This window comes from Dipodomys ordii, unplaced genomic scaffold (genome assembly GCF_000151885.1).
Source record: "Dipodomys ordii isolate 6190 unplaced genomic scaffold, Dord_2.0 Scaffold159, whole genome shotgun sequence".
NCBI classification, from domain to species: domain Eukaryota; kingdom Metazoa; phylum Chordata; class Mammalia; order Rodentia; family Heteromyidae; genus Dipodomys; species Dipodomys ordii.
The window spans coordinates 930667-940137 of record NW_012267375.1 but is presented as its reverse complement, the minus strand read 5'-3'; the positions used below and the strand labels follow the sequence as shown (position 1 = coordinate 940137).

At 56.9% G+C, this 9471-nt stretch overlaps 1 protein-coding gene across 1 annotated transcript in view; it reads right to left on the bottom strand.

The window, feature by feature from the left end:
• Pcbp3 (poly(rC) binding protein 3) overlaps positions 1–9471 on the bottom strand; it is a 170759-nt gene that overhangs the window by 32493 nt on the left and 128795 nt on the right. The window contains 6 exon segments of the mRNA XM_013032924.1: positions 928–1056; positions 1818–1949; positions 4931–5047; positions 5362–5394; positions 6223–6246; positions 8834–8988. Coding sequence (XP_012888378.1) covers positions 928–1056; positions 1818–1949; positions 4931–5047; positions 5362–5394; positions 6223–6246; positions 8834–8988 — 590 coding nt within the window.

The following is a 9471-nucleotide window of genomic DNA, read 5'->3' as shown; positions in this document are numbered from 1 at the left end:
CATCAGGAGCTTTGGAGAAGGGCACAGTACTGGTGCTCATGTGAGGCAGATCACATCAGGGGCTTTGGAGAAGGGCACTATCGGTGCTCGTGTGAGGCAGATCACATCAGGAGCTTTGGAGAAGGGCACTATTGGTGCTCGTGTGAGGCAGGTGCATCAGGAGCTTTGGAGAAGGGCACTATCGGTGCTCGTGTGAGGCAGGTGCATCAGGGGCTTTGGAGAAGGGCACTATCGGTGCTCGTGTGAGGCAGGTGCATCAGGGGCTTTGGAGAAGGGCACTATCGGTGCTTGTGTGAGGCAGATCACATCAGGAGCTTTGGAGAAGGGCACACACAGCTACTGATGTTGCTTGAAGTTTGCTTCCTTTGGGTGTTGACTAGATTAAGTGTGCAGGTCTGGACTCTCCGTGCCTGTGTGATGATGCTTCCCTGGCCTGTTTCCTCTCTCTGTCTGCTCATCTCTGGTTTCACACTAGGCATTTTCCCGGGTCTGTCCCGAGTCCCATCTGGTACCTCAGCGGCAGTTCTTGGTTCTAGTTTGCATGCCATCCGCAGAGCAGGGGGCTCTGCTGCATGAGGGTGGCACCCTTGGCCTGCACTGCCCCTGACTAGGGTAGGTGCTGGGGGCCCAGTGCCAGGGCAGCACCAGAGCTTCTCGCTGAGCTCTAGCGGAGGAGAAGCCCGTCCTCCTTCACTCTCCCTCCCGACAGTGGTCCCAGGCCAGCCTGACCCTGACAGCAGCAGCCCTGCCCAAGTGCCTGCTCACCCGGCCTGCGACTTGCACTGCGGCCCTGACGCCCAGCCCCCACCTGGCCACGACCACTCCCATGAACCCTGGGGACCGGTGAGGTACTGGAGCCCTGGCCAACGCTTGCAGTGAACCCAGTGCCAAGCGAGAGGCAAGCTGGCGCCTGCTGGGCGGCTGTACCTCCAGCATGACCACACAGATCTGCTTGACGCACTGGATGATGGCGTCCGGCGTCCCTGAGATGGTCACTGCCCGCTCTGTGGAGTTGGGCAGCATGTCCCCAGCTACCTGGACCTGGGCACCTGTGGACTGAAGAAAACGACATTGGAAGAGGACAGGAAAGAGTGGGTAGCAGTGTACACAGGACAGGAGACCCAGGATGAGTGCAGGGCAGTCTGCACACAGTAGCCTTCACTGAAACGGGGCCTTGCTGGTCAGATCCCGCGCCCCGCCCAATGCCGCCTCTCCTCCACGCCTGCTTCTGCGCACTGCTCAGGGAGCTGTGAGGCCTCAGGCCGTTGCTGTCCCACCCACGGGTACGCTGGCCAGGAAGCCCGACCCTCCAAGACGGGAATTCTGCTTCCTCTGTGGAGTTCTGGGTCCCAGGGGAAGATGGGAGGAAATTATGAGGCGGAGGCTGTCCTCTGGGTAAGGGAGGGCTTGGTGCCCCTGAAGTCAGGCATTTGTGGAGGTCAAGCTTCCTCCTGCGGCAGGGCGGGAGTAAGTGCACTCCCGGGGGGCCTGACTGCCGAGGGCGCCCCCGTGGAGCAGGGATGAGTCTGGGTGCAGCCTTGAGCTGCAGAACTAGGGAGCTCTAACCTGCTCATCTCAAGAACACCTCTTCATGGCCGCTCCTGCCCAGCAGGGCCGCCCCCCACACAGGCCACCGTGTTGGCTTCCCTATTGTTTGCCCACTGGACTGCTTGTCCCCGTCACACGCCAGCTTCAGGGCAGCAATCTGTGGTGCCCGTGCCAGGACTTGTGGACTCCCCAGGGAGCAGGCACGGTGACTAGGCTGCCGTGCTGCCAGGACGGGTTCCTCCCACCCTGGGCGGGGAAGGTCTTGGTACCTCCCTGATCTCCTTGATCTTGGAGCCGCCTTTGCCGATCAGGGACCCGCACTGGCTGGCGGGGACCACCAGCCTCAGCGTCACCGGGGGCTTGCTAGTGGCAGGGCTGTTGCTCATGGAGTTAATGATGTCCTAGGGAAGGAAAGACAAGCATGCTGGCCCTGCGGCGGTGGGCACCCGTTTCAGGGCACCCCTGCTTGCACCTGCATTGCTGGGCACTCAGAGGCCATGGCAGAACGTGCAGAGGACGGGCCTGGTCGTCACCGCGCCGCACAGCCAGGTTGGGCTCGGACACGCCAGCAGACCAGACAGAAGGGGGATCCCGTGAGGGCCACACACCAGACGCGCAAGGCTGCGTGGTCAGGAGTCATGGGGCAGCGCTACCTGCTTGCTTGTATCCATGGTGGACACATGCTCTGCCCTTTGCCCAGCTGGTGGCTTTTGTGGCTGCTGTGTGCTGTGCTGCCTGTCATGAGAAGGGTCATGGGGTCAACCATAGATGACAGTCTGTGCTGAGAGCCTGGAGCACTGGCTGTCCTCCTCCACTGGTGTCCACCTGGCCAGGTGTGGCTGGGGGTTCCAGGGAAGGCTGATGAAGACGTTTTCCTCTCAGGTACTTGACCCAAACAGGCCCGCCTGCTGGGGTGGCTGTGTTGGAGGTACGCCGGCATGGCGTTCCCATTTCTCTGGCCAGCTCCTAGGGGCCACCTAACTCTCCCCTTCCTGGAAATCTCAGCCTGAACTATCCTACCTCAGTCCTGACCCTCATGCCACTTTCTAATGTGTCCTCCCCATCGAGCATGACTAGGATCTCCAATGGCCACCCTGGCCTTTCCAAGAGGTACCCTATAAAAAAGGGAATAAGACTTCAGGTCCATTGGGTGCCAATTTTTGATTGATCTGAAGTCTCCAAATGAGATTCTTGTTTAAAAGTTGCTTCACCTCAAGTGTTTTTGGCTAACGGGGGAAGCCCGACAGGCTTCGGCGCCAGCACTGCGCTGGTCCGGGGCCCCTTGCCTTGGGTATTACTGGCTGTCTGTAGTTGATTTACAGTGCAAATCAGGCACAGAAAGATGGGCTAGGGATTTAACTCTGAGGTACAGTGCTTATCTAGAATGTGGGAGGCCCTGGGTTTAATCTAGTTAAAAAATTTTGAACACCTGGAATTCTTCCACAAAGGAGAGTGTCTGAAGGGACAGCATGGATGGTACAGTTGCTGAAGGGATTAGAAGCAGTGAGAAGCCTGGTGGGTCCTACTGGAATAGGAAAATACATGCATGATGCTCAGAACCAGGAAGGTCTCACCCGTGGCCAAGACTGACAAATGAAAGTCTGTCTTGAAGACTGCGCAGGGTTGTCTTTCAGCATGAGGGCACCAGCATGCCCCACCCACTGGGACTACGTAAGCCTCAGAGCCACGCAGAGGCCATTACAGCTGGTCCAAGGGGGCCTTGCTAACAAGTCTTGTTGCCATCTGATGTTTTGAAGGCAGGCAGGATGCAAGAACTGTGGAGTCATGGAAGTGTGTGCCAAGATTTCGAAGGAAAGCCTGGGAAGCTGGGCAGTGTGAGAGAGGGCCAGGTGCCGTGTGAGCAGCCTGATGGGGTGCTGCTCAAGCCGAGGACAACACTAATGCCGTGATGGTGACTTCGGGAATTCACCAGCCGTCAGGAGCACGGAAGCTTCAGGCAGCATGGAAGCCAGCCCAGGAGAGCGGCTATGTGGCTGCAGCTGTGAAGCCATCCCGAGGCGGCCTGGCGCAGGACACAGAGCCACAGGAAGTCCCACTGGTCCCATGTCTGGCCTGGCGTGGGTCCAGTCCCTCCATGCCAATCCTGTCCCTTTTTTTCGGAATGGGTCACTGCACAGAGCTTGCACTTTTATTTTTGCAGCTTTTTAGTAATTTGTCTTGAGTCTCCAGGGGAGCTCTGGACTTGAACTTTGGACACATACTGGCACCGGTAAGTCTTTTGGTGGAGTGCTTAGTTTCCTCTGGAGTATCCTCTGAGCCTCGTGTGTTACAGATTCGGCCCCTGGCTTGGTACTCTTGGGAGGGGTGAAAACCGGATGTGGAGCACAGGGGAGATTCCAGGCCAAAGCGGATCACAGGCCCGAGGAGAATGGTTCTGCACGCCAACAAGCTCACCCCACGTGTGCAGCCCAGCCCCAGCAGGTGTGTGAAAACAACGATTCTGCCTAGCTGTAGACTGAACTGCGGAAACTGAGCCAAACCAAACCTTTCCCTATATAAGTTATTTGCCAATTGATTGACAAATAAGTTATTTCTATTTGTTACTCTATTTGTTACAGTGACAGGATGCTGGCCAACACATCATTCCCACCCCCTGCCCTTTTTGGGGGTATGGTGTTTGCTGGCAAGGGCTCTGCCATTGGAGCACCTCCTAGCCTTTGTTCTTTAGATGATTATTTCTAGGTGGTCCTGTGATGCCTGCCCAGGGCCAGTACGTGACTGGGATCTTCCTACCTATGCCTCCCACAGTTGAGATCTCAGCTACTTTGTTTAGTGAAATAGGTTCTTTTGAGCTTTTGTCTAGGCCTGCTTCAAACCACAATCCTTCCTGGTCTCTGTCCTTCTTCCCCAGTAGCTGGGATTACAGGTGTGAGCGGCTGTACCTGGTGTGTCTGATTTTGTCAGCTGGGACAGTAGGGAATTAGAGTGCCTCCACTCACATCTAACGGGGGCAGCAGACTGCCGTCAGCCTCAACCTGACGACTTGCCTTTCCTCTTACAGTCTGTGGACCAGGGATTCCCATGTAACTCAAAAACCTGCAGCCAGCAGTGGAGGGGACGAATGCAAGCTGTGGTAATGTGGGAGGGCTAGCTGGGTGCTGGGGCACGGGCAGGGCTCGAGTCTGGGCAGCCAGGGCCTGGTGGGGGGATGTCCTGTGGCTAGGTCCGGCGCATCGTCTGAGGAAGCATGTGGGAAGTGGACTTCTCCCACATGCACACATCAGGCGTGGCTGGCCTTAGGAGGAGGAAGGTGGGCAGGAGCACAGGAGGATGCCTCCCTGGCCAGCAGTGTCCTGTGAGGGCCAGAACTGCCACCTCGTCCTGGCAGAGGGGAGTAAGGGAACCAGCTGAGGGAACTCACCTCCTCAAACTTGTATGCGATCATGGCGAAAGCCTTGAAGATGGCATCCGTTGGCCCTGTGATAGTCACAATTCTCTCTGGGCAGTTTCCCTCTGAGATGTTGATCCTGGCTCCACTCTAGGGTGAGAGGAAGTAAATGTGTCTGGCAACAAATAACAGACTCCAGACAGTACAGGCCCAGCTCTCCAGACAGGACCCACTGCACACACAGGCAAGTAGAATTCCTTTCCACAGTCCCCTTGCGTGGAATTTTGATTAGCAGCAGTCTGAGTGCTCCCCAGGGTAGTCTGCACCCCGCGCACATGCTGCAGTCAGGGGGAACACCACTCCAGCCCAACCCTGCCCAGATGGACACGCGCCGGGCCCCGAGACCCTCCTGGCCTTGGCATCCTGGGGTAGGTGGGATGGTGTCCACAGCAAGTCACACGCACCTCCTCACGCATCTTCTTCACTGTCTCCCCTTTCTGGAATGGAGACGCAGATGAGAAGAGTCACTGACCGCTCGACAGAGGGCGCATGGCCTGGCATGGCGCGGTGCTGGGAATTGCTGCTGTTCTGCGGGCTTGGTGGACAGTGCAGCCAGGGTGATGGGCCCTGTCCACCCCAGCCTGTCCCCTGTGAGTGTCCAGCCCTGCCTGCACTATGAGTGAGGCCTCATCTCCCACATCCTCAAGACTTTATGATGAGAAACATGAGTTCTGGGAAGGTGGGTGCTTGCTGGCCAGCCAGGCAGGCTCCCGCCACAGCATCACTGGGGGCCCCGGGGAGGCCCAGCAGGGCTGCGCACGGTCTCCAAAGACAAAGGGCAAGAAAGGGCTCGGGTGATGAGCCGTGAGGCTCCTGGGTACTCTGCGTACCATGCAGAGAAGGGGCCAAGGTAGCACACAGGGTCGGTGTGCCTGGCCCTCTGCACCAACTCCCTTGCCTGAGGGAGGCTCCCTCGTGGCCTTCCGCCCCGCTTAGAATGGAGATATAAGATGGCTGTACTATTGTTAGGGAGATTGTTCCGATGAGGGCTGCTGCATAGTACAAGCAAAGTAACTTTCTAGGGTCACAAGCCTCCAAGCCCTACAGACCACCAATGTGGCGGGCAGTGGTGGCTGTTGAGGTGGCTCAAGGGAAATGTCTGCCCCCAAGGCTCACATACAGCCAGGAGTCTGCTTCCAGGTAGTGCATCTGAAGCAGGAGGGGTTGTTAATGGGCTTCTGGGCAGCACTCCTGCCGGGGACACCCAGAAGCAGGGGCCATCCCCTCAGAGATCCCAAGAGCAGTGGAGCACAGGCAATAATTACCTTCCCAATGATGCTTCCAACTTCCTGTGGGGAAACAGCCACAGAAAGAGAATGTCATAAAGCAGAAGAAAACACAGTTTGGGGTCAGATGCTGCCATCTACCTTCTTAACATGAGAGGAATATTTATCTTTTGTGGTGCCGGATGGAACCAGAACTACAGGCATGCTAGACAGTCCCTCAATCACCAAACCACACTCTGCCCAGGCCCAGGGGGAATTGGGCACCACTAACAGGTGATGCATACTTTTAATCTCAGTGACTCAGGAGGGAGAGATTGGGAGAATTGTGGTTTGAGTTATAAAACCCCATCTCAGCCAATAACCCAGGCATGAGGGCATGCTTCTAATCTCAGCTATGCAGGAAGAACAGGCAGGAATTCATTGTCTTAGGCTGGCCTTGGACACAAAACCTGAGACCCTATCTGAAAAATAAAGCACAAATGGAATAGGAGTGTGGCACAAATGGTAGAACACCAAACTAGCAAGCATTAGACCCTGAGTTCAAACCCCATTACTGCAGAGAAGGAGAGGGAGAAGATGAAGGGGAGGGAGAGGGGGAAGAAGAGGGCGGGGAAGGGGAAGAAGAGGAGAGGGGGTTCATTTCAGGCTGGCTTGTATGTTTCCTCCGTGCCATCGGGCTAAGGCTGCCTGACAAAGTGCTGGAGGATAGGACACAGGCAGCCAGCTGCTTTTCAGACAGACACCACAAGGAAATCCTGAGATAAACACCCCTCCCTGCTGAGACCCACCAGGACGCCACACTGCCTTTGCTGTGGTTGTTTCGCGTGGACATTCCTAGTGTCCACAGCTGTGCCCAGGTGTCTGCAGGGTAGGCAGTCTGCAGGGTCAGTGGAGACAGCACCGCCCTGCCTGCTGGACAGCCCACATCAGGGCCAGCTCCACGCATCACTTGAGACAGGGCTAGCCTCGCCCCCAGCCGTCCAGCTCCGTGCCTTTTAAATCTGCCGTTTTCCCTCAACACCGCCATGCTCTTAGCAAGCCTGCACTGCTGCAGGGCTGTGCACAGGAGGCGAGGAGCTCAGGAAGCACAGCACACCAGGGGCTGGCTCCTCCAAGGGGTCTGGATGTGCACCTCTGCAGGAGGACCTGTGCTCTGGGGTGGGCGTCAGCACTGCTGTTCTAGGCCGGATTCCCCAGCAGGGGCATTGTGGGAACAGTGGGGGCCGTGTTTCTCAGGCGCAGAGGGAGCAGGCACCAGGATGAGGCCCCACTAGGCAGTCTGTAAGACACGTCCACTAGTGCTCAGGGTCAGGAGGGTGCCATCCATGTAGATGTCCACTAGTGCTCAGGGACAGGAGTGTGCCATCCATGTAGATGTCCACTAGTGCTCAGGGACAGGAGGGTGCCATCCATGTAGATGTACACTAGTGCTCAGGGACAGGAGGGTGCCATCTATGTAGATGTCCACTAGTGCTCAGGGACAGGAGGGTGCCATCCATGTAGATGTCCACTAGTGCTCAGGGACAGGAGGGTGCCATCCATGTAGATGTCCACTAGTGCTCAGGGACAGGAGGGTGCCATCCATGTAGATGTCCACTAGTGCTCAGGGACAGGAGGGTGCCATCTATGTAGGAGATGTCCACTAGTGCTCAGGGACAGGAGGGTGCCATCCATGTAGATGTCCACTAGTGCTCAGGGACAGGAGGGTGCCATCCATGTAGATGTACACTAGTGCTCAGGGACAGGAGGGTGCCATCCATGTAGATGTCCACTAGTGCTCAGGGTCAGGAGTGTGCCATCTATGTAGATGTCCACTAGTGCTCAGGGACAGGAGTGTGCCATCCATGTAGATGTCCACTACTGCTCAGGGACAGGAGGGTGCCATCTATGTAGATGTCCACTACTGCTCAGGGACAGGAGGGTGCCATCTATGTAGATGTACACTAGTGCTCAGGGACAGGAGGGTGCCATCCATGTAGATGTACACTAGTGCTCAGGGACAGGCAGGAGGTTGGCCGCTCAATCATGTGGTTCCAGGGAAGAGTCATTTGTGTGTACTTGCAATGGCTGTGTAAGTTTGAAGTAAAGGTTTCTGTCAGTACTCAGGTTTGCATTCAAGTCCTTATGGTTGCTAGGCAAGAACTCTAGTTCCCGCAGTCCAGTCCCCTCAGACAGCCCAGTCCCCTCAGACAGTCCAGTCCCTGTGACAGTCCACACCCCTCAGACAGCCCAGTCTCTCCAGACAGTCCAGTCCCCCCAGACAGTCCAGTCTTCCCAGACACCCCAGTCCCTCGGACAGCCCAGTCCCTGAGACAGTCCACACCCCTCAGACAGCCCAGTCTCTCCAGACAGTCCAGTCCCCCCAGACAGTCCAGTTAGCTCAGACAGCCCAGTCTCTCCAGACAGTCCAGTCCCCCCAGACACCCAGTCCCTGCCATGGGTGTGCATCTACCTTTCCAGTCCCCCCACAGCTCAGTCCCCTCAGACAGTACAGAACCCGCCGTGGATGTGCATCTACCTTTCCAGTCCCTCCACAGTTCAGTCCCCTCAGTCAGTACAGAACCCGCCGTGGATGTGCATCTACCTTTCCAGTCCCCCCACAGCTCAGTCCCCTCAGTCAGTACAGAACCCGCTGTGGATGTGCATCTACCTTTCCATGCATCAACAGACGGATGGTAAGGGTGACATTCAGGCCACCTTCTGAGACCTTCGACTCCATCTTTCTCCCAAAATGCAGCTGAGGGTGGTGGTTTAAGGTGCCGAGGGTGCTGTGAGGAAGGACGGATGGAACCCAGATGGCGTCCCCTGGAACGAGAAAGCACAGCTGTGACCACCGGGGACGTCCATGGCTTCAGAGGACGTCCGTGACCACTGGGGACGTCCATGGCTTTGGAGGACGTCCGTGCCCACCGGGGACGACCATGGCTTCGGGGGATGTCTGTGACCACTGGGGATGTCCGTGACCACTGAGGAATGTCCGTGACCACTGGGGATGTCCGTGACCACTGAGGAATGTCCGTGACCACTGAGGAATGTCCAGGACCACTGAGGAATGTCCATGACTACTGGGGATGTCCAGGACCACTGAAGAATGTCCGTGACCACTGGGGATGTCCATGACTACTGGGGATGTCCATGACCACTGGGGATGTCCGTGACCACTGAGGAATGTCCGTGACCACTGGGGATGTCTGTGACCACTGGGGATGTCCGTGACCACTGGGAAATGTTTGTGACCACTGGGAGATGTCCGTGACCACTGGGGATGTCCGTGACCACTGGGAGATA